Raw genomic sequence first — 25153 nt, forward strand, 5'->3', positions numbered from 1 at the left:
AGCTATTAAGAATAATTCAATCTTGCCTGATTAGCCATTGGATTCCTAAAACATAATGATGAAGAGAGAAATACGTTGCTATAATGCGGCTTCAGATATCAATCCTGTGATGATATATTGCCCCAATCTTACTTTTGTCTCAAAATGTATCCTGTATGCGTCGATTGGAAACCCGTAACACTAACTCCTGATGCTTTATTAGTGGCCTCACCTCAGCTCAGTTTGTGCTTCAGCCTGGTTTTCACTCCGCTTGATTAGTAAATCGGAATTTTCTATTAAATATTTACAATGCTCAAGAAGAAAGTGTTACAAGTGTTTGGCAGAAACCGATTTTCTTAGGGATATTATAAACACAATCTAATTAAAAAGGCTCTCCAAAGAATACACTATTACCATAAAGCTTCACCTCTGGCCCGTTGTGGGAAAGTATTTATTAAAATGAGTTGACATACCGTGCGATGGTTTTTCGATATTTCCACACTTCAGAATTTGATCATAGTTTATACCTTGCCATTATAAGAAGCCTTTGCATTGATATAGTGAAAGGGGATTTGTGGCACAGTGGACAATTTCTCTAATGTCCAATGCAAGGGGCTTTACTGATTTAATACAAATGCACATATATTAATAAGCCCTTTATAGCTTAAGAAGTGTTTTGTAATTTCTTTTTTTAAATAGAGATAGATTATATTTGATTATGCAAGTGTATATATAATAATAATAATAATAATAGATTAATTTTGTTAGCGCTTTTACAGGTGCTCAAAGACGCTTTACAGATAAAGTGCAAAGAAAAGAAAGGAACAACAAATAAATATATAGTTAAAGTTAAAGTCAAATAATAATAAAAAACAATCACACATTAAAAGCCAGATTGAAGGGGTGAGTTTTTGTACGTTTTTTGAAGGTGGTGAGGTCAGTGCAGTCTCTGATGGGTTGGGGGAGTGAGTTCCAGAGGGAGGGGGCAGCGATGGAGAAGGCTCTGTCCCCCCAGGTCCGGTGATTGATGCGGGTGGGGATGGATAGGAGGTTGGCTTCTGATGAGCGGAGGCAGCGGGAAGGGGTGTGGTGGTGCAGCAGGTCTGTGAGATAGGGGGGGGCCTGATTGTTGAGGACTTTGAAGTTGATTCTTTGACGGAGGGGGGGCCAGTGGAGGTTCTGGAGGACGGGGGTGATGTGGTCTCGGGAGCGGGTGTGGGTGAGGAGGCGGGCAGCAGAGTTCTGGATATGTTGGAGTTTATTGAGGAGGTTGGATGGTATGCCGAGCGTAGAGGATGCTATTGCAGTAGTCGAGTCGTGATGTGATGAATGCATGAATCAGGGTTTCAGCAGCAGAGGAGGAGAGTGATGGGCGGAGACGGGCAATGTTTTTGAGGTGGAAAAAGGCGGTCCTGGTGATGTGATTGATGTGGTGGTTTGAATTTGAATATATAGGTCATTTATTTTCTAAATATATTTCCTCTTCATTTTGAAACCCTAAGCGCAGTTTACATAATGTGTTTTTCAAAAACAATTTTCTAAGAAACTGAAATGTGGTGTAGGCCAAGAAATATCAGGAACAGTTTACAAATGTTCCCATAATAATTTAGTAATGTATGTAATGAGGTTTTAAAACATTGTGTAGACAATCTGTGGAGCATAGAACAACTTTAAAATGAAAGAAAAAAAAGTTTTTCAATGATTCAGGATGGTTGAATATCTAACAATTAACAATAAACTTTTACATAATTTACAAACCTTTATAGAATGTTACTTATCTTCAAAACAATCTGATGGACTCACATGGCTGTAAGTCGCACATGTACTAAATGATTCCACTATAACCCCTTAACAATTATCAATTCAGTTATACAAGCGGGTTCGCGCAGATGTAAAGTATATTTTCAAACTGAAGTTTTAGGATTAGGGTAGAATACCTTTGAGAAAGGGCAGACGATTTGGATTAAAGAGGACAGGCCTCACAGAGTGGTGACTCATGATTCACAGATAAAGGACAAACACTGGGACAAGGGTTGGAAAAACTATAGGTTACTTACGTAACCGCAGCCTCAGAGTAACATGAAGTGAGATGTCTAACTATGGGATGCGCCTCAACGCGTATGCAAACAGAAGCATCAATCTCATTACGCCAATCCTGATTGGCTGGTGATCTTGACGTCAACGTCAGGGAATCCACCTACCCTTTAAGTAGCTTGCGCTACGACGCAGCGTCATTCAAAATAAGCACCTCTTCTCGCTTCGCCTTAGCAAGAAGGGCCGTCTGGTGAGACATCTCACTTCATGTTACTCTGAGTACTGGGGTTACGTAAGTAACCTATAGTTCTCATTCATAACACTCCGTTCGATGTCTCACTATGGGATATTGAAACTCCCGTATTGCTAGACATGCTTATCTCGAAAATCACCAAAACAACCAGAACTTAACAGGTAGAACTCTGTCACAACACGGGACCCAGCACTGCGCGGGCCACACTTGGAGCAGAGACAGCCTGTAAAAGCGGACAAAAGTGAGCGGCGAGGACCAGCTCGCTGCTGCACAAATGTCTTGGATGGAAACACCCTTGAACAAAGCCCAGGATGTAGCCAGTCCACGAGTAGAATGAGCATGCAGGCCCGTTGGTGCCTGCAAACCCTGACTCGTATAAGCCAGAGCAATCGCTTCCACAATCCAGTGGGAGAGCCGTTGCCTGGTAACGGGCTTGCCCTTCTGAGGGTTAGCCCAGGATACAAAGAGTTGGTCATTACAACGAAACTCTTTTGACCTGTCCATATAGATGCGTAAAGCACAAACTGGACACAGCAAATTCGGCCGCTGTTCCTCAGAGGAACACAGCGGTGGAGGAAATGCCACAATGTCAATGGGGGTACATGAGCCAACCACCTTAGGTATAAAGGCAGGGTTGAGCTTCAGCAACACTCTCGTTTGCCCCGGGGCAAACTGAGTGCATGAAGGATGTACAGAGAGCGCATGAATGTCACTGACTCGCTTGGCAGATGCCAGAGCCAGTAACAGCACTGTCTTCAGTGACAGGTGTTTCATGTCAGCTTCTTCCAGGGGTTCAAATGGAGGTCGAGTGAGCCCATCTAAAACCACTGCCAAGTCCCATAAGGGCACCAGTGACCTGGAAACCGGGAGGAGCCTGTGAGCCCCTTTCATAAAAACGGCAAACCAAAGGATGTTGGCTAGCCGTCTTTCCCTCAAAGCCCACATGGCATGCAGCAATAGCAGCCAAGTACACTTTGATCGTAGAGAAAGCTCTTTGTTTATCAATTAAGTCCTGTAGAAATGATAAAATCACCCCGACAGGACATTGAAAAGAGATGTGTCCTTTTTGAAGACACCACTCCTCAAACACCCTCCACTTACAGTCATAGAGAGACCTGGTGGAGGAAGCTCTTGCACTCTGAATAGTGTTTATCACCTTCTGAGGGAGACCCACTGTATTCAGATTGTACCACTCACGGGCCAGGCCCATAGTGCCAAGCGCTCTGGGTGTGGGTGAAAGATCGCCCCCCCCGCCTGAGACAGTATGTCCCTGCGTAGTGGGGGCTGCCATGGCTGCCCACACAGCAGCTGATATATCTCCGCCAGCCAGTACATTGCAGGCCAGTGCGGAGCCATCAGGATAAGTGTGTGGCGTTGTTCTCTCACTCTGGCCAGAGTTGGGGGTATCAGAGCCAGGGGTGGGAACGTGTACAGAAGGACCGGAGGCCAAACGTGTGCGAGCACGTCCACGCCTAACGGTGCGTTTAAATCGTGCATTGAAAAGAACAGCTGACATTGAGCATTTTCTTTTGATGCGAACAGATCTACCGCGGCTCGGCCGTAACGCACCCACAGCTGACTCACAATCATTGGATGTAGAGTCCAGTCTGCATATAGTGGGGACATACTGTCTCAGGCGGGGGGGGGCGATCTTTCATCCACACCCAGAGCGCTTGGCACTATGGACCTGGCCCGTGAGTGGCACAATCTGAACACAGTGGGTCTCCCTCACAAGGTGATAAACACTATTCAGAGTGCAAGAGCTTCCTCCACCAGGTCTCTAAATGACTATAAGTGGAGGGTGTTTGAGGAGTGGTGCCTTCAAGAAGGACACATCTCTTTTCAATGTCCTTTCGGGGTGATTTTATCATTTCTACAGGACTTAATTGATAAACAAAGAGCTTTCTCTACGATCAAAGTGTACTTGGCTGCTATTGCTGCATGCCATGTGGGCTTTGAGGGAAAGACGGCTAGCCAATATCCTTTGGTCTGCCGTTTTATGAAAGGGGCTCGCAGGCTCCTCCCGGCCATGAGCCCCAGCAACCGCAGACATGACCTAAAGAGAACATATTTGCGTGGCTGGAAATGAGCGAGGCAAGCCCTGAAGGCTTTCACTCTCTCTGCTGATAAGCGGGCTGTAAAGGGCACCGAATTCAGGCGTAGGCCCAGGAAGAGTACAGTCTGGGCTGGAGACAACATGCTATTTTCTGTGTTTATTACGAAACCCAGGTCGAGCAGGTGTTTTACGAGGACATTCGTCTGCGTAATAGCCTCTTGCTCCGACTGTGCGAGAAGGAGCCAATCGTCCAGATAAGTTGCCAGGCGAATACCCTGTTGTCTTAACGGGGCTATCGCGGCTTCCGTACACCGTACAAACACTCGCGGGCTGAGAGACAGACCGAAGGGAAGTACTCTGTACTCGTAACAGACACCCTGAAAGGCGAACCTCAGATATTTCCTGTGTGGGTAATATACTGGGATGTGGAAATACGCATCTTTCAGGTCGACTGATGTGAACCAGTCGTTTTGGTGCACGAGACGCAACAGAGATGTGTGAGTGAGCATTCTGAATTTGTATCTTTTGAGATATTTGTTCAGAGCTCTCAAATCTAGTATAGGCCGAATTCCGTTCCCTCCCCGTTTGGGAACGAGGAAATACTTGGAATAAAAGCCGCTCTGACTCTGTTCGGCGGGTATTATCGATATAGCCTTCTTTTCTAGCAGCAAGAAAATCTCTTGCTCTAGAATATGGGCCGACTCTCCCCGGGCCTGTGAATACAGAATGCCCGAGAAGTGAGGGGGGTGACAGCGAATTGGAGCCTGTAGCCCTGTGTTACTGTCTTGAAAACCCAAGCAGAATCTGTGAGCATCCTCCACTTTTCGCTTCTCAAAGCGAGCGGAGATGTCACAGCTCTGTCGTCTGCCCTCAGTGTCTCTATTTGTTGTGTTATGGGGCCCTGTAGTGTCTGAACACGATGGTACCCCAGGTTGACAACCCCGGCCGACACTGCGCATGCGCGTGGCGGTGGTGCCTTCACAATCCCGTCTATTGTCCGCCTTTTGAGAGAGGCCGTAGCCGCTCTCAAAAGAGGGGCAGAAGACAGACTGTTTATTGTTTTTATTGTTTTTCTTTTCATTTTTATTGACTGCGTCCTTGGCTTCAAGCCTGGAAACGACAGTGGAAAATTATTTATTTTGAAACAACAATGATGAGATGTGTTTGTGTGACTTAAACAGGCAGCGGAACTTGCTGTCTTTGATGTTAAGTCAATTTCCCTGATGGCGCGAACTTGAGGATGACGTTCTGGCATCACTCGAGGCGGCGGGAAGATAGGGGCATGGTGGCACCCAGAAAACACATGAGCATCCAAAACTGGAACGTGCTCTGGAGCTGGGGAACAGGGAACTTCCAGCTCCTTCATCGAGGAGAGGAGAGGAGACTGTCAGGCCGCCCGCTTATTCTTCCTCGCCTGGTGGCTGAAAACCTGGGTCGGCTGCGCCTGAGCGGCAGCTGCCGGGACCGGAGATTTTCTTGGCCAGCTCCCTCTTACCTCGTGCCTGGGCTGGGGACCCGGGACAGGCTGCGGTCTCTGCTGCTTCGGTATTTTGAACCGGGCAGGACGTGAGACAGCTTGGGTGAAGGCCTGCCGCGGGACCATTGGAGGTGGCGGCTGGACCCTTCGGGGGAGACAGAGCTGGAGAGCCTCGTCTCCCTTCCTTTTTGACTCGCACCTCAGCTGCATTGAAGCTAGAGCGGAGCCAAATATGCCCTCGGGAACAATAGGCATGTCCAGAACATCCTCTTTTTCCCGGTCTGGAAGGATTATCAGGTTGAGCCACCTCGCTCTCTCCTGTACCACCATCATTCCCAGTGCTTTGCCCGTGGCTTGGACTGCACAGCGCTGCACACAGAGGCAAATGTCCATGATCGCTGCGATCTCGTCCCACACGGCAGGCTCAGGTCTGCTCGACATGTCCTCGCAAAGCTCCGCCTGGTAGGCGGTCAGCAGCGAGGAGACGTTGAGAGCCCTGGCGGACAAAGCTGCGGCTTTATAGGCCCGTTCGGTCATCGCTGACTGGAACCGGTCTACCTTTGCCGGTAGCATGGGGTTCCTGCTTGGTGTCGAAGCCAGCCTCGGTTGGAGGTGGGCTGCCACCAGCGGTTCCATGGGCGGCATGCGGAGCAGGCCGAGCCTCTCCATACCGTCACAGTCCAGGGAGGAGGCACCCTGGATTGGGGCCTTGTTGCTGAAGGGACGGTCTCTCCATGAGACCGACACCTCGTCCAGCATGTCCGGAAAGACTGGAAGGAGCTGCCTCTTCGTCCTCGCTGCTTGGGGCAAGTTCTTCCCCTCGTAGCGAGATCTGGAGGTCTCCTTGGCCACTTCAGGCCATGGGATGTCCAGCCTGGACGCAGCACGTTGACACACGGCCTGCAAGTCCATGCTTAGGACGGGCGAAGCTGGTGTGCTCTCGCCATCGGATATCGCTCCCGGCTTTGCAGCCTGAGCCGATGAAACGAACATGTCATCCCCATCCGAGTCAGACAGGAGGAACTCAGAGGTATCCTCTTCGTCCTCCATGTAGTCCAACTCCAGGACATCCTCCGCGGGTGGAACCATGGTGAGGTCCAATTGGGAGCCCCAGCTTGACACAGCGCGGGGCTCAATCTCTGCGGCGGACGCCACCATGTCTTGATTGCCGGACGGCGAATCAGCGGACATGAGGGGGTCCTGTCCCGACAAGCTAGCTTGGCGTGCTAACCGTCGACGGAGGCTCTTCATGGTGAAGCGGGTACAATGCCCGCACGAGCCGGGGTTATCGATAGCCTCCCGGGCGTGTTCCAGCCCGAGCAGACCTGGTGTGAGTCTGTGCCTGAAATGTTAAACCCGCAGCAGCATAGCCGAGCCTCCGAGTCCCTGACTCCTCTGGTGTGAGGGAGAGAAGGGTCCATCTTCGATCGCCGGGGTGTCGGCGTGGAGTGGACGCGCTAGTAACAGGTACGTTACTGAGAAAAAAATCCAACCTTGCCGTTAGTCCGAAAGGAAAAAAGGCGACTGTGTAGATTTTACTCTTTAAAGAATATTTTATCTCTGTCTCCTCTGGTGTGAGAGAGAAAAGAGAACGTCCTCTTTACCGTGGTGTCAGTGTGGAGGGAAGAACAAACTAGCGACAGGTATGTTACTAGCTTGAAGAAAAAATCAAACCTTACCGTTATTTCGACAGAAAGAACGGCGAGGCAGATTACAATATTAACTGGTGTGTTAATATTGCTCAGTCTTCTTGCAAAGCAAAAAAGTAACCGGCAAGCGCCCGTCGACCGAATGTTAGCTTTGGATTCAGTCTGTGGACCGTTAAGCTACTGATAAATCGAGATGTGCTCTGAAGCGAGAAGAGGTGTTTGAATGACGCTGCGTCGTAGCGCAAGCTACTTAAAGGGTGGGTGGATTCCCTGACGTTGACGTCAAGATCACCAGCCAATCAGGATTGGCGTAATGAGATTGATGCTTCTGTTTGCATACGCGTTGAGGCGCATCCCATAGTGAGACATCGAACGGAGTGTTATGAATGAGAACAATGTGCATTAGAGTTCAGTGTTTTGACATTCTGAGAAGTAAACAAGAATGAAATCATAAGTCACCAAACCAAATGAGACTTCATGAGAAGAATGACTACATTTCCAAAGTCTCTCATAATCCCTCCTTGTTTGTTTGAGATTCCAACCATTGCACTGTGTTATGGAGACACAAAGTGTACAAACCATGACAACTGGTGGAAAGATTAAGTCAGGTAGAAAAATGAATTTGAGAGTGAGGTGAATTAAATCCAAGAGGGATAGGGCACTAGTCCACGATTAACTTGTTTTTGTTAAGAATTAAGGAGAGGTTAGTGAGAGGCCACAGCAGGGTGTTGTTATGCTGTGTAATTGTGTTTGCAATTTGTCTTGGCACTGGCCTGGTGTGACTGCACTATCTCGCCACATGAGAGCAACACTCAGGCTGCAGTTTTCTTTAATTTGTTGGGACATTAATTGGCTTGACCGTGTACTTTGCATATAAGTCTGGTGAGACTGATTCCTCTTTGACATGTCGCAGGATGTCCAGCACCCTCACACCTCATTGTAGCAGCACAAAGACAAGAGGGGTCGCAGGTGAAAGCGGCAAGTGGGCAACTGAGAGAGAACAGGGGGGGGAGAGGGTGAGAGGGAGTGAAGAAGTGGGGAGTCCCACGGCTAGGTCAGGAGTTCAGAGCGGGAGATTTGTCACCTGCTCTGCTTGGCACGCAATATTCCTCAGAAGCAGCTAAACTAAAGCCCTCATGCCTCCCACACACCCTCCAACCTGTCTCCCTTTACCTCCCGCTAATTGGATTTAATGAGCGATTTAACAACACAGCACTGCACGATCAAATCAAACTGCTACCGCGCTTAATCCTGGGTCACTGCTTGGTAATGCTAGCATGTCCCACGACTGGCCTTTCTACTAGATTCCTGCAGCGTCCCTGCTGCCTCACACATTCTCTCCCTCCTCTCCCACCCGCCTGTCTGTTTCACTTAATGTCTGACTCAGCTAACCCAGATCAGGCTGAGAAACCCCCAAACCAAAAGCTGCCCCGCAATCTCTCAAGATCGGTGGTATATGGAGAAGGATGTTCTTGACTGTTTGTTTTTCAGCTCAGTGTGAGATCACACTTCCAGGTCAATGGATCTGTCCTCTGGCCCGGCAACATCAGCTTAGCGCGTTGGAGGTGCACATGAAGAAGAGCTCACAATAAATGAACAAATACAAATGGTTCCATTCATGGTTTGTAAAACAACTGATGGCTCTGTAATGTTTTATTCCATGTCACAGCCAGGTCTTAGTTTACTCTTGTAGTTAGTTGAGGTTTATTTGATTATTTATCTAATTAAATACATTGCCGTTTTGATGCACATGACTCAAATAGTAAGGCTTTTTGGATATTTTTATAGTGAAAAAGCCGTTATCGCCCCAGAACGAGAGTGACAAATGAGAAATCTGTCCAACGCTACTTGAAACGAATCTCAAGATACTTTCTAAACAATTTTTAAGTGTTATATTTTGTCATTTTTCTTTGAAAACGTAATGTTAATTGCTTATTTTTCACCTGGATTTTTCACCAAAAACCTCTAATCAGGATTTGCAACATGTATTATTGTAATTAGTTATACAAATATATACATAATTATTTTCCCAGATAAAAAATATATATTATTAAATATACCAAATTTAGATTTTTAAGTAGTTATGTTCTGGCACGTCTAAAGGTTATGTACTCCTGGATAAAATAAGATAATGCTTATAATACATTAGGAGATAAAATACATACTATTTTTTTACTGTATATTTTACCAGTGAGGATTATTTAAACTGGCTTAAAATATTTGATGTGAAAGTGTTAATACTCATTGCCAATGTTGGATTTTTTGAAGATTTAATATTACACCTTTTCTGTAAATCAGCATTTCTGACACTAACAGACACAGCCAAAGAACATGAAACATGAAATGTTAAAAATGGAAATGTTATTAAAGCTGAGTAGACATTTCAACAATATTCAGATTCTTTTTTAAAAGCATATTGGTCATGCTTATAATGCAAACTTTCTAAAAAATCATAACTAAATGTAGGAGTAGACCTATAGGATTTTTCAAGGTCCAGTGAATTTAATAATTGAAGTTTTTAAATAAGAGTTTTCTGTAATGACCCTTTAAAGAGTGTTGTGCTTGTTTTTTCACCTAAAATACAAAACATCTATAATTTAAATGTATGCAAAACATTTTAAAAACTGTGCTGCAGAGGTTCAGATTTTGTCAATTTTGTCGTCGTACTGAGGAAACACTCCAGACTTTTCCAAACAATCTTTATCTGCAATAACTTATAATAAAGGGTTTTTTGTATCAGCGAATGCGATGGATTATACAATTTAAGCACTTTTTTGTCTCTGAAACTGTCAATATGGAATTGAATGCAAACCAAAGGCTGTCGTGAAGGCAAACAAATACAAAATCTAAAACACTATGCAAAATGGTTGGATGAAAAAGGGACATTCAATTTGATTTCAATCGGCTAAAACATACAGAAAGGTCTTTAAAGCTGACATGGCTATTAACCACCAGCTCCTTTCATGTTTCTTCCTCATAACGTTGTTTGCCTTTACTCCAATTTTAATGACAGTAGATAGAGGCTCCTGATAAAGCACAACCGTGTGGTCACAGCTTCAATTTCTTTTTATTAAAATGTCTAACATCTATGACATATAATCAAAAAGGGTCGGCTTATGAAAGATGCCCTGCACTTGGCTGTTTTTTTGTACTTAATCACACAAATTCCAAACAAAGGATTACTTTCTCAGTGAGATGATAAAAGGCTTGGGTTTTCAACAAGGGAGCTAGGAAGTACCCAGGCATCGCAATAAAGATGGTGGAGCCTCTGAAGAGCAATAGTTTAGTTGAGAGATTTGTCACTGCGGTGGCAAAGCTGCTTCTCAACCTATAATGCCGAAAGCAGCTTAATTATTAGGTCAAAGGAGATATGACCGGGAACCAAGAGAGGAAGGGGCCCGCTGGGGCTGTAACAGGGTTCAACATGTTATTATCTGTGCATTTGTTTGGGGGAGTCATCTATATGCACAAATATATTATTTTGCAAAAGATTTCTAATATCTAATTCCCAACACATACACAACTATGTAAATAAGTTAACTTCAGAGCATTTCTTTTTTCTTTTGGCACATGAATTATTTATATATTTAATTGAATTATTCAAGCAAACACAGATAAAACATTTGTTAATATCTGTTAGAATGCAACATAATTAAATATAATACAGTCCTTCAAAGTGAAACCCGGCAAAGTCTCATTTGGGTTTTATTGAAAAACCTAAACTGGATTTTTTTCAAAATTGGGCCTTTAATTTTTAAATAGAAATGGCGAAAAGGAATTCCTTCCCTATTAGCTATAACAGTGTCTACATTCGAAGGTGTAATTTCATTGGGAGACTGGTAGACATGTCACCCTCAATAATTTACATAAAGGATTTGTCCCTCTCAGTCTCACTAACAATCTTATGCTTCATCGAATGGTTAACGTATAGCAACAGGGAGTAATCAGGGAGAACATGTCTACAAGTCGCTCAGTCGTATTACTCTGGAGATGTGGGGGTACTTAAACAAATGGCTGTATTTAGCACATTCATTTTATTATTACTTACTTCGTTACTTGTAACCACCATGAAAACCAGTTTTGCCTTTTTTTTCTTATGTAGCAAAATGGGCCTGTAACTGCATTTTGTTGGAAACTTAAATTTAGAGGTAAATACATTAGATACATATCTGCTTTAGCCCTTAACTGGATTTAGGAATTAAATATACCCATATGCTGAGAAATAGGCATGTTTTGTGTATTAACACATTAGGCTTATATATTATTTTCAGTATTTCTCCATTAGGTTGGAATTGTACACACCACATAAAATCCTGTGAGGCAACATGTCTGATGGTTTCCTGCCAACTTGGTACAGCAAAATGTCATAACCCAAATATTAAAGTCGGCAAAACTGTTGACATTTGTTTTAGCGTGACCTTTCAGACTGAGTCATTGGCAGTGACACATTTCTAGGTACAAATCTAGCTTTGCAAATGCATGTTGTGCAAACAGTAACCATTTCAGGCTCATGAGTTCGGAATCATACAAAGGCCATGCTGAAAGCACATAATGCAGAATTATCCATGGCACAGCACTGATGTAATCATTACTGTCACATCGAGTCCATGCTCTTAAAAAAAGTTAAATTGTTATACAATTTTATTTCATTATTTACTGCTGCTTATACCAATCTGCCAGAATAAGTAAGTCAGTCATGAGTATTATGTTGTTTTACACGAAAAAAACTGCATTTGAATTTCTTATTTTACAAAACAAAGAAGAACAAGTGGAAGTATATGTTGTGCCTTGGGGACATGAATAAAATCCTAATTTATAGAGACAAAAGAACCATGTAACTAACGTCTAGATCCTCTTCTCTGTGCAATGATAATCTCACTGTAGTAATTACAACTGAATCGTTAATGTCCTCTGTTCCACAGAAGCCCATTGTGGGGGCACTGAAAGTCATATTGATTTATGTTTTATTGCTGGAGTCTATATTGAAGTGACACAAAGCTTCTACTGCACTGAAACAGAGAAATATATTTATGTGCATATATCCGTTCCTCCTCTGCAGTCCTTAATGCTGCGTTAATCTCTCGGCCATCTCCCTGTTTTCCTTCCTTCTTTCTTTTTTCCTGGCTCCCGTTCTCCTCCACCCTCCCCAGGTTTGCCCGATTCCCTCTCGGTTCAGCGGCAGGGCACTGGGTCACGGCACTGGCTTGATTTTCACACTGTTCCCACTACTGAACGCCACATCAAGTTAATCAGGGTTAACAATTGCGGCGGTGCCTTGCTGAGCAGAGCTCCCATCGGCTTAGCGTGGCCTCTGGTGATACAGATGGGCTAGTAATCTGTGTTCGTGGAGCAAAGGGGACGGGTGAGGTTAGAGGCACATCGTGGCTGCTTGGGTGGGTGATGCCGGGTGTTTAATTGTGAGAACACAATTAAAGCAGACACACAGGAGGTCTGTCATGAAATCGGGAGATTGGAGTTTAATGAGCAGACATTTCCTGGAAGCAGGCCGGCAGAGGAACGGTTTAACTTTGAATAAGCGATAAACCCTGTTTTTCAGGAATAATTAAATGCTAGTTTCCTAATTCAAATTAAATACTGCTAGATATAATGTATGTTTGGCTGTAACATTGAACATTTATTTTTCCACCATTCACCAATACTCAAACCCATTTGATAACTTTAGAACAGCTATCTTCAAAACTATTTGTATTATCTGAGGAATTGAAGATTTACTGAGATGCATCAGACATTAAGGACATTAGAATAGTGCTACAATGACAAGACATTAGTATTCCTTTCACAGAACGGCCGATATAAAGAGTTTGAAAAGGTGTCCAATGTGACTAAAGTTTCCTTTAATCCCTCATGTGCTGCTTTACTCTAATTAAACACAAGGGTCAAAACTTGTAACAGAACTAGCAAAAAGTCAAGGTTCAATAAAACCATCAGAATAACTAATCCAGTTTATGATGTTTTAGGATCAAAGAGATGTAGAAAACTTTGTGCAAGGAAACCTCCAGTGCTGGAAATAACTGAAGCATTCCAGATTTGGCATAACAGAACGCTATAATAGCAGCTGGCTAGCCTGAGCAACACAGCCTAGGATGCCCCGGCCATAGGCTTTGCTTGATTATTCATCCACACAGAAAAAGAAGCATTACACAACCCGAAAGGAGGCACGGAGAAAAAATACTCTGCGCGTCACACAGCCTTGGGTGACCGAAATGGAGGTCTGACTTCCATTTCTTACAGTAGATTGTATTTTACCTTTTGTTATGGATCACTTCCTGTCCCAGCGCCTCCATTTTCGCCCGTTATATCCCAACTTAAGCACTCTTCTTTTCCCTTTTTCCCCGTAACCATCTTGCTTTCCAGATGTAGCACCTCTTCGGAGTGACACATGTATTATTAACACAAGATTCAAGTGCTTGCTACAAAGGGACACTCACAGACTTTCACAGGTTTCTGTCGATGCCACCATTTTGATTTGGCTGTGGCTCGAGCAGTTTTTCCGCAAAAAGAAGAATCCCTGACACCATTGAACAAACTAAATATTTCAGCTCAAAAGCTTCAAAGTTCAGGCTTGGGAGCACACCTATCCATTTATTACCCATCACAACTAGCATCATGAAAGTCTTATAATGACCCAGTTAGAGGTGTTATTCTTGAACTTCTAAGTTGTCCCTTGAACAGAGAGAATGTCATGTAAAGTGCAAGAAATAAAGTGGTAAAAGTGGTGATGCTGCAGTGTGGCTTTGTCCACACTTCCACGAGTAAAATATGTATGTTCGGCTGATCTGCAATATTCAACAAGCCCCAGTGTTACAGTGCATCATCCGAGCACATCCTTACACCAACCCAACCCAGTTTGTGCGGGTCAATCAGTGATCAAGCCTGGGAATGAGATTGGAGGGGGAAAATAAGTTTAAGCCCCAGTGAACTCCAGCTGCCCTCGCTGCCCTCTTTCGCCAGAAAAACACAGTTCATCAAAAGTACACGTCTATTATCATCTTTGAATTTGGCTGTATATGCCTCGTAACATTTGGCAGGGAAGGAGGAGTGAGCTTACCAAACTTACCCCGACATCCACTGCTGATATGACACACGACGTGTTCTGCGCTTCTGACCCTGATAGGCAGGGTCGTTGTTCGGTCAGACTACCGCTATAGGCTGTGTGTGTCTGTGTGTGATGGGTGGGGGCCCAGTTTAATAAAACAAATTGTGAAACCCCAAAATATCTCTGTTACTGGCCCTGCGTCGTAACATTTCTGAGCCCGCCCAACATCAAAACGGGTTCACATAGAGTTCAAGTCCGAGGCCACGCCCCCTCGCCATGGCGTCAGCAGACAGACGGCGCGACGTCACAGGTGAGAAAGACCCCAACTCTCCCAGTTTCTGGCTCTGCCGGCGAGGCTGCAGCGACCCCCAGTGGGGCCGGGTCCCCACCTTTTCACACTGTGTTAACAACTCCAGGTTTAGAAATGTGCTCGGTTTCACTTTTGTTAAACATGTTTGTGGTCTAAAATCATCTGAAAACTAAGAAGGTCTATGATACTAAATTCCTTTTTTTTATCAACAATTCGGTTTTTTTCTAAATTTGAATCTCATATTTTATGATAATTTATTATTTCTAATTTCCAAAAAGTTAAAGACAATTTCCAATAATTCATTTTCAATAGATAATGCAGCATGCCATTTATAAATAACAATTCACAAAAATGTGTGATTTGCAATTCTGAATTTAAAATGAATTTGAAAACATTTTAAATGTGTAATTAATTCTGTATCCTTGATTCATTATGAAGCCAAAATAAATAAAAGGTAAACATCATTTCGTTTTTAGAATATTTGTATTGTTTTATTTTAAGTACACAGTTAATTTATAGTCTTGTATTTATTTACACAGTGATCATATTTGATTACTTTTATCTTTTCTATATAAAATGATTCTATGATTCTACTCAATTGAAATTAAATATAGTGTTACATGCAATTTCATGTATTAAGAAGATACATTTTCATAAAAACGTCTTACATTTTAATATGTGACATTACCCTACTATTACGACTTTAGTTGTCTTTGTTTTATATCAAATTTGAGACGGGTATTCTTTTTATTTTAATATAATATAATTTTGTTTTAATGTTTGATGAAATTATTTTTATTTTAAAAACGTATTTTACTCTACACATGCACTCATTTCACTCTAGAGAATAACAAAACACAAGGCAATAGAGTATAGTGAATATTTATTTTACTTGTAACATAAGTAACACATACAAAAAGTTGTTCATGTAGGGGCTCATAAAATATCTAATAAATAGATGCACATTAAATAAACAGTCTCATAATTCATAAAGTTGTGTAAAAAAAAAACCTGAACAAATTATAAAGAGGTACACAACAAAATGTAAAGCCTTAATATTATTTGATTTATTAGTGTCTGTTTTCTGTACTGCCACCTAAAACTGTGAAATGCTGTTTTTCTACAACAAAGTTCCCACCCCAGCTGTTTTTCCCTAGGTATTTGTGACAGTGCACCGTATGGTACAGACTTCGATCATAACGCTCAGCAGTAACAACAGGGATATACTTCAGTAGACTAAGAGCTCCCACTAGTGTTACACAATGGTACTGCTCTGTTTTTTCAAAGCAGGAAATGTATGTTATCCTTTATTCGCCCTCACAGCAGGAATATTAGATCTTGAATTAACAACCTTCAATCAGGGTTTGGCAGAACTCCATGGTATTTAGTGTTTCCCTTAGAACGTGTATTACTGGTATTTAAAGTAATGTTTCAAATAAAGATTTCTGATTCTGAAATACCATTGAAACAGCATTTCTATCACCATGGAATGAAAAACCGTTTAAATACATTTATTTAATATTTTGTGTTAGTGTTAGTAGTTATTTTAGTGACCAAACATATTGCTTCAATAGTAGAGATAAAAGTATTAATTTCCAAAAGCACACAAATTTAAAACAAAAATAATCTTTTCTGTAAATATTTTGCTGTTCAAGGAGAAAGCTTCCCTATATCAGATGTAAATGGAATGAATGCGATTAAAGAAGTGGATTCAAATTATATTTTGTCAAGGTTGAAATGAAATACTTTGGGTTTATGGGCTTAATGTCTTGGTCTTAATTTTGAATATTTTACTACAATAAAGCCTGATTTTCTAACCGTCAAAATCGACCCTGACGCCAAGCTTTTGGTAGTTTCACCAACCCAGCTCTCCAGGGAGCTGGTTAATTAAGTTAAAGAACAAGTGTTAAGGCTAAACAGCTCATTTACACTACTGCAGCTCATGGACAGCTACATCAGCTTACGATTTGGCATGTTCATTGATATCAGAATGTGAGAGAAGAAAAAACCGGACGGAAACCATTAATCCAAAGCTTGCACACACTGTCAGCAGGACTCCATATTTCCATGGGAAATGTATACATGCACCATATGAGTGCTTTCATCAGCCTCTGCACGCAAAGTCCAAGTGTTAGGTTAGCCCTCAGGAGGTGAGTGTGTATGTATGTATGTATGTATGTATGTATGTATGTATGTATGTATGTATGTATGTATGTGTGTGTGTGTGTGTGTGTGTGTGTGTCGTCACCCTGCTTGCTGGTCCCAGTGCAGAGAGTGAAACATTGGATGGACTGTTAAGTGCAGGACAGGGAATCTCCCACTGTACACAGGCAGAAAGGAAAGAAATGCAGGGTGAGGGGCAATAAGGTGGTAGACAAGGCTGCTATCTGATAAGAGTGAAGTACACATTGCAAAACAATAACAGATCAATTTATCGTTATAGCTACTCATATTATATATGCATTCAAGAACGAAAATGGTCTTACATTAATACCATTCAATTCTCATTGTAAGTCAATTTGGATAAATATATGTAATGCAATGTCTCTTTTCATAAAATGTATTAAAAGCTACCTTTTATATCCACGTTCATCCCATCTGCCTTCTGCTGGTTTAGCCAACGTTGTCCGAGTCATCCACTTGCTCCTCCACAGCAGGTGCAAGCATCCGGTCGTATGAGAAAGCCAGCATAATCTGTACAGAAAAAAATATTTTATTATAATTTATTTGATTTAAAACAAAAAAGACAAAAGGAAGAAAATGTACAGCAAGGAAGCTCTGAGTGGCAAAGCAATTGTTAGATTTCTTTCTTTCTTTCTTTTAGATCTCTCTCAGTAATAACATCCAATGAGAAATACAAATGTTATGGTTTCCTCAAAAAGGATTTCCTTATGCATCTGACAAAATACATTAGAATAAACATCAAAAATCCTGAATCCTGAGCAAATAATTGATGTTGGCAGAAAGCACTTTTCTCCACTCAGTTGCAAAGTGAATCCTGAAAATTGACTGATTGGGAGAAACCCAGAAACCCTGCTTCAGAGCCGTCAAACAAGAAACAGCCTGTCCTTTACAATGAAAAATAATGAAAGACAGAAAAAATGAGGCTATCAAAGAAGCTTCCTGTTAAACCAAATGTAAAGTGAAAGTTAGATTCCTCTTTTCCTCCTGGTTTAACAGTGCCTCCACCAAGTTATTTTCAAACAGGCTCATATTCAGGTTTTATTTTGTTCTTTCTTAAGGATAGTGGAACATTTTGTTGTTGGGCCGTGGTTCGCCCACACTTCCTAACAGGCATTACAAGCATTTTGTTCCTGAACAGAAGAGGAGCTGCTGGCTATAAGATGTCAACTCACATCTCCTGTTCCTAACTGTAAAACCTTTTCTCTGTGGTTTGTTTGTTTCTGATCTATTCTAATTGTATTCTCAATGCAAAAGACACCCTCTGCGCAATTATTTCCTTCAACAGAAATGAGACTCACATTTACACAAATCTTTTTAACCATTGCAAGTGCTGTGTCTTATGCACATGAAATATTAGTGAACTCCATTTGTAGTGACACTCACAGCTAAACGAGGCTCTTCAAGGTGCAGCTATGGGACAAACTCCCCTATCTCCGGCAGAAACAGGAACATCCGTAACAACGGTTGCAAATCAGTATTTCTTGGACAAAAATGTGTTAAAATAACTGAAATAAAACTCCAAAAACATTTAATGCCGTTTCTTTTTTTGTAAACATCTTTCTTTTTTTTATCTGATGTTTATAAGCTGCTTGGTTTTTGCAACAGTCCCTGTAAATATACAACACTTTACAATCAAATGCACATGTTTACAGTATTCAAGACACAGGTAGATGATCCGAAGTCATACAAATACGAGGCAACCATGAAGACGATATGAAATGTCTAGTTTACTAGTTAATGTTTGCACAGAACTGTTTGTAAACAGCATGACGGACACAAACAGCGGTTAGGGTGTAGGGGTCGGCAGTAATTGGGCCTAAATCTCATCATTCTGAAGAAAATCAGCTCCAACAAGCCGTTTAGGACAGAGAGTGAATACACATACTATACAGAGATGCTATATGAAAAACCAATGTGAGTTTGGAAAATTGCACAATATAAATCTTTTCTAATAGACCTTAACAATGGAATTATGATAGGTAGAAATGGCCATGTCATGGAACCTTTAAAATCCATACAATGCAGTTGGAACACACCTAAACACCCCAACTCCCTTGCAGCCATAATGTCCATCCGACAACCACATACTACATCTTTGAGTTTCTTTTGACATACCGTAACCAGTGCCAGCAGTCCCATCATCACCCCCATCATGATATACATGTTGTCTGTGAGGCCCCCAGCCCACAGAGGACCCAGGATGGTAGCTAGACCCCCCACTGAGCGGCGCACGCCCTGACTGAAACCTGCAACACAAGCGAGACACAGAGAATCAACATTAGTCTATTGCATCGACCCACCAAACAATGAAACGTGTAGAACGTATATTCCAATTTGCAATGCTGTTTATGTTCCACTAGATGATGCAGTTTCTCACCTTGTGTTTTCTCAGAAGTGACTTTGGAAAAGAGGGAAACCTGAGCCACAGCTACAAATGGCAAACCCAAAACCTGTAGAAACACTCCAATGACGAATTCAGTCAGCTTCCATGGGAAACCACCTTCAGAAAAAAGTGAAATAGAAGAAAAAAAGGCATCATGATGATTTAAAATGTTTGATTGTGTAATATAATTTAGATCTGTTGGATATGACTGAGTTACCAATTGTGAGAATGTTTTGAATATAACAAATGATTCATATAAATATGTAAACCTTCTTTATTAAACAGGCCAGATCAGTAAAACATGGAGTATTAAACAAAATGTTGGTGGGGGATCAGGATTTTGTGGCAGCATCAGTTCTAGTTGACCTGTGTGTACAAAATGATGTAATAGTAAGCTGTTTTTCCAATGCATTCTGACCTAGTGGGTTTGCCAGGAAGATTAAGCACCAGACACCAGAGATGTTGCAGATCGTCAGTCCGATGGCAAGGATAACTCGCTCAGTAACACGCTGGCTCAGCCAGCGCACAAACAGGAAGCCAGCGATCACCTCAACCCCGCATAGGCTGTACATCACACTGTTCTCCAGCTCACTGTAGCCAAAGTACTTCTGGGTCATCGGGGTCACCATGGTCTGAGAAATAAATGTATCGAGACGTTTGCACAGTGCATAAATCCCCATATAACGCACTTTAGCACAGAATTCAAAATAAAGATACCCTTATTACTTATCGAAACTGCACATACAATATATCTGATTAAAGCTGAGACTCCACAGATTATTTAAGTATAGTATCTAAGCGATCCGATCTTGCGACAGGGGAAGCAAACACAGACATCACAACACGTACCTTTTACGGAGCTTTTACGGGAGATCGTCTCACCGTAGCTGTCAATCTGATCAAAAGACGTGTTCAATGGCATTAAAACAAGAAAAAACGCGACTGAATCGGTTGATCCATAGGTTAATAATGTATCTGTGGTTTTGAAGCAATTGTTTAGCTGCTAATGGTAGCCACTCTGGTGGCTACCATTAGCAGCTAACTTTTGCTCTGCGATTTTTACATAAACATGGAATTATGGATTATAAATAAAATATTTTTTTTATACAGAGACGTTAAAAACCTATGGATTAACCGATTCAGCCGTGTTTTTTCTCGTTTTAATGCCATTGAACACGTTGTCTTTTGATCAGATCGACAGCTACGGTGAGACAATCTCCCCTAGAAGCTCCGTAAAGGTACGTGTTGTGATGTCTGTGTTAGCTTCCCCTGTCGCGAGTTCGGATGACTCAGTGATGATACTATATACCTAACTAATCTGTGGAACCTCAGCTTTAATCGGATATCTTGTATGTGCAGCTACGATAAGTAATAAGGGTACTTTTATCTTGAGTTCTGTGCCAAAGTCCGTTTTTCGCTCAGGGGTCATTTAGATGCTTCTTATGAGACTTGTGTTTTGTTTTGGTAAAAATGGTTTGTAACGTCAATTAGCTGAGATTATTTCCGTTAATCTGGTATAACACATTAATAGGTTCTTAAATATTAAGATCCCTTGAGACACAGTGCCGTGAAAAAAAAAAAGTAAAGTACCCGCCGGGACCTTGGGGCTTAACAGGTTAAAAAAACGCAATATATATCGCAGGGGAACAAAAAACCGCAATGTCAGTTGTTTTCAATATCGTGCAGCCCTATTGTGAGTGTTACAGTCTGTATATCTTTACTCTACCTCCAGTGCTGTCTGATTGAAGAGAGTGATGAACTGAGCAGCCAGCAGCACAGCCACCTCTTCTCTCAGGAACTCTACAGAGAGGGAGAAAGACATTACATTTAGAGAATGTGTCTTCCAGCTTTTTAAGAACCCCTGAGAGAAAGACACACTGTCAGTCACCCACCTTGAGATATGCTAGAGGTCTTAGAGGGGCTGGAAGACTCATGGGTCTCTGGTGGCTCTGGAGAGAGAGGTGGAGAGATGGGATTCAGCGTAGCATTTGAGGTAGCAGAAGGGTCTGACATGGTTGTGTTGGACACCACCACTGAGCCGTAGGACCCCCCTATCTCCTGGGACCCCATTAACGGCTTTTCCTCATCATTGTCCTCTTCCACAAGCCCTTGCTCGTCCTCGCTCTGGCCTCTTAATCTGTCTTTGGCCTTCTCTTTCTCCAGAGGAGGTAGGTCCCAGTACATGAAGATCACCGCCAGTTGAATGAGAGTCCACAGCAGACACATGAACAGCTGCAGAAGGTGGAAGAAGAGCATTACAACTTCTCTTTGAGGGGTGCAAAGTTATAGCTTATTGTGGACCCTTACCCCTGGCGCGGTATATTTATTGACAACAAAAGGACCCAGTTTGAAATCACACAACCTCAGGAAGATGTTAAATCCTGGACCTGTCAAACACAAGGTTAAACATGCATCATGTCAGAATCAGATATCAGAAACAGGTTTATTGCCAAGTAGGTTTAGACATACAAGGAATTTGCCTTGGTGTACACACCCAAACATTAGAAAAACATGAGTCTTCACTGATTTTCAGGCCTATGGACCCTTTATAAGGAGCAGGGATCACCGGCCTACTTCAATATTTGTACCACATTAAACTCTTCTATGACTGGCGGCCTATAGTGCCATTTATAAACATGCTTTTTTATGTTGCATACATTCTTAAGCCAATCAAATAATACTGCGCTGTTACTGGCTAAATGAATATGCCACCAGAAAGCAGTGGAGCACTGACCAATCAGAAGGCCAGCTTGTCGACATGCCATGACTGCAGCAAAAGCAGTGGCGCGGTCCTCTGGGGCGGTGCTTCTGGTCAGTAAGCCAAAGATAGCTGAGCCAGCACCTGTTCCGATACCTGAGGAAAATTCATCAGTTACGGGTGATTTTCAAAAAATTGAGGTTAAACCTGGAGCTCTGGACATATTGTTGCATCACGTCTTATTATCTTCAAAAAACTACAATAATATTACCATTATTTATATATATCACCCTCTAAATCCCATTTAAATAAAACAAATATTTGTTAGCTTTGGGATATTTTTAGATGGTCAACCACACGATATTACCGATAATCATTTTCAGGTTAACATGTGTCACATTTAAAAGATAATGAACAGTCTCAGTTTAAAAAAACAAAATGATGATGCATCATAGTATGTTCAAGCTCAAATGTATACCTTTACATAATGTACCTTTTCAGCTACTCTGGTTTGACAAGTTTATTCTACTAGCTTGACACCTGGAATGGATAATAAGTCACAGTGTCTTTGAGCAGACTCACCTGCCACCAGTCTGCTTGACAGTAAGAGCCACTTGGAATATCCCATAAAGTACATAAAATTACCTGGAGAGCAGAAAGGAGGAGTAAAATTAAGTGAGTCATATACTTTACACTAATACCACAAAACTAATAGTGAATGAAGTTTGTTGTTCAAGGTAGAAGTGGTGGAAATACAATCAAATAAGTGGACTCACCAATCATCTCAAAAACATTGGCAAACAAGATGATCTTCTTAGTAGTCCGTGTTTTGTCGGACCAGTAGCCAAACAGCGGTCCTGTGAGGAGGCCGGTCAAGCTGAATGCTGACAGCGCCAAACCCAGGCAGTAAGGTGCTGCTTCTAAAGTCTGCAAGTACCTCCATATCGTGGGCAGTATTACAGCTGGGGAGACAGAAGGAATAGTTTTCATCTAATATACACTTTCTTTTGAAGTTACAGTGTTTGAATAACAAACTAAATGTAAAAGTTAACACATGGAAAGTGATCATTGTTTACTTAAACTACCTAACTCAGTGTTGCTGAGTCATAATTAGGTATATGAGGATTTAAATGAGCACACTGTAGCTCTGTTGGGATGCATTTAAGAGGCATCTTAACAATGTTTATTGCAAACCTGTGAATTCCATGAGCCCTATGGAGATATTTATCAGAGGAGTTGGAGAGGTGAACTTGAAATATTTTTCATATCAGTGATAGTAATGCCAAGAGAGCAAGCAGTGGTAACAATTTCTCCCTGCCAATACCTCAAGCATAATCATTAATCATCTAGACAGAGAATAGTGCTTACCAAATACAGTCCCAATTTCATTCTTAGGTCAGAAGACACATGGTAAAGTGTGCTTTCTGGAAAAACCAGAGGAAATGGTTGCTTAAATTGACTTGGCATCTGTGACCATGCAAAACTAATTGAGCGAGCCTTGCTTTTTGACACAGCTTTTAGAACATCAGTAAGTGACTATGACAACAACAAATTCACTGCATTGTAAGATAACGGTCATATACTCAATAATATCTTTCTGAATCTTATCAAGAGAGCTGTGCTTTAATTCCTTGGAACGTTTTTAAAGTGTGTGGTTGAATTTGCTGTTCTTTTGTATGTGTAAATGTCCTTGTAAGGTGGCCTCTGTGTCAACCTCACCCATATTTGAGTAAAAATATGGACTGGTTGATTCAGGTGGTTGAACAGATATCACTGTTATTCATTACATTTTTTGAGTTAATTAATACGTTTCTAAGTAACAAAGCCAGTGAGGTGACAGCTGTAAGACATGACAAAGGTAAATGTAATCAAATTACCAAACAATTAAATAGTTAAATAAGTAACTGATACACTACAGTTCTTTGTATTACTCCTGACTACTCAAAACCTTGCCTAAGTATCCTTTCCCTGAGCAAATCACATAACGGTTGAGTCAAAATACCTCAATAGGAGAAATACACACTCAACATGCCAAACAAATAAGTTCCAGTACACCATGTTCCACCAAAAAACATAGTGAACATGAATAGTAGCCTCTTATTCAATCATTTAGGTGATTATGGGAACACTACATAGTGATTGTACTGTAATATTTTAGTGTCCCACTTTCCCATTCAATTAAATGGTCAATGTCAGTGTTGCAACACAGGCAAAAGAAACAATAACAACACAAAACAGATCTTACCATATTCCACACCGCTAAGTAGAAATATGAGCCCAATGGTGAAGAATGTCAGCTTCTTCTTCCGTCGATAATCCATCGTGTTTGGCAGCTATAATATTATTGTTATGCTTGAAGATACATGTCCATTGTAGTCTGTCTACAAAACACCAAAACTGACATAATCCCGAGTGCAGTGCTTCCAATTAGAGCCGACTGAGGGTACATGTCTCTGTGCCGTTCTCCGGACAGTTTGAAAAACACTTTTCAGAGTGTGTTTTGTTCTACATAACTCTGAAGTGAGTGTGCAAAGAGCCTGTTTCCTGAGTAGGTAATGCTTGAAGCGCCAGTTCAAACATTATACAGGGATTTGCAAACGAGCAGCAAACATCCGTGCTCCTGCGCAGTTTAGCCCAAACTACATCACTTCCGGTGGTTTCACCGAGGTACACTTTGGAACAGTCCCAAGCAGGGAAGCCCCACTCTGCTTCGGTTTAATTCGCACACAAATTCATTGGTGCTTTTAGATGGATTAGCATTTGTGATAATACAATTTCGACACTGTGGTTTTTACCAAGTTTTTCTGTTAGATATTGATGATGTAGGCACCTGATGCTGTTGGTAAAATGCGACTATATTTAAGTCATTGTGTTTGTCGGCTATATGGAAAAAAAAACTATTAAAAACAAATGTTCACCGTACAAATACATCTAAATCATTAACTGCTATAAGGCACATTCTAAAAGGAAAACTGGGATAAGCTTGGGTAAAATGTGTTGTGTTCTTTCTTTTCATTTGTTTGTAAATCAAAAACAGACCAACAGTCCTAATTAATATTAGACACACAAGATG

General features: G+C 41.8%; 1 protein-coding gene across 1 annotated transcript; it reads right to left on the bottom strand.

Annotated features, from left to right (window-relative positions):
* Positions 1-15706: 15706 nt before the first annotated feature.
* On the bottom strand, positions 15707-24731 carry mfsd8l1 (major facilitator superfamily domain containing 8-like 1). The gene is made up of 12 exons (XM_034081863.2): positions 24326-24731; positions 22857-23042; positions 22663-22725; positions 22117-22236; positions 21690-21769; positions 21275-21614; positions 21109-21182; positions 19801-20014; positions 19377-19499; positions 19115-19245; positions 17390-17509; positions 15707-17135 (listed from the first exon to the last, which is right to left on the bottom strand). The coding sequence occupies exons 1-11, from the start codon at positions 24399-24401 to the stop codon at positions 17429-17431; spliced, it is 1488 nt and encodes a 495-aa protein (XP_033937754.1). The 5' UTR covers positions 24402-24731; the 3' UTR covers positions 15707-17135; positions 17390-17428.
* Between the last annotated feature and the right edge of the window lie 422 nt (positions 24732-25153).

The sequence above is a fragment of the Pseudochaenichthys georgianus genome, chromosome 4, assembly GCF_902827115.2.
Source record: "Pseudochaenichthys georgianus chromosome 4, fPseGeo1.2, whole genome shotgun sequence".
NCBI lineage: Eukaryota > Metazoa > Chordata > Actinopteri > Perciformes > Channichthyidae > Pseudochaenichthys > Pseudochaenichthys georgianus.

Coding starts and splice junctions, on each gene's coding strand:
- mfsd8l1 (XM_034081863.2), bottom strand. CDS start 24,401: ATGGATTATCGACGGAAGAAGAAGCTGACATTCTTCACCATTGGGCTC. Junction 20,015..21,108: donor TCAATCAGACAGCACTGGAG/GTAGAGTAAAGA, acceptor TTTATTTCTCAG/ACCATGGTGACCCCGATGAC. Junction 19,500..19,800: donor CTTCCTGGCAAACCCACTAG/GTCAGAATGCAT, acceptor TTTTTTCTGAAG/GTGGTTTCCCATGGAAGCTG.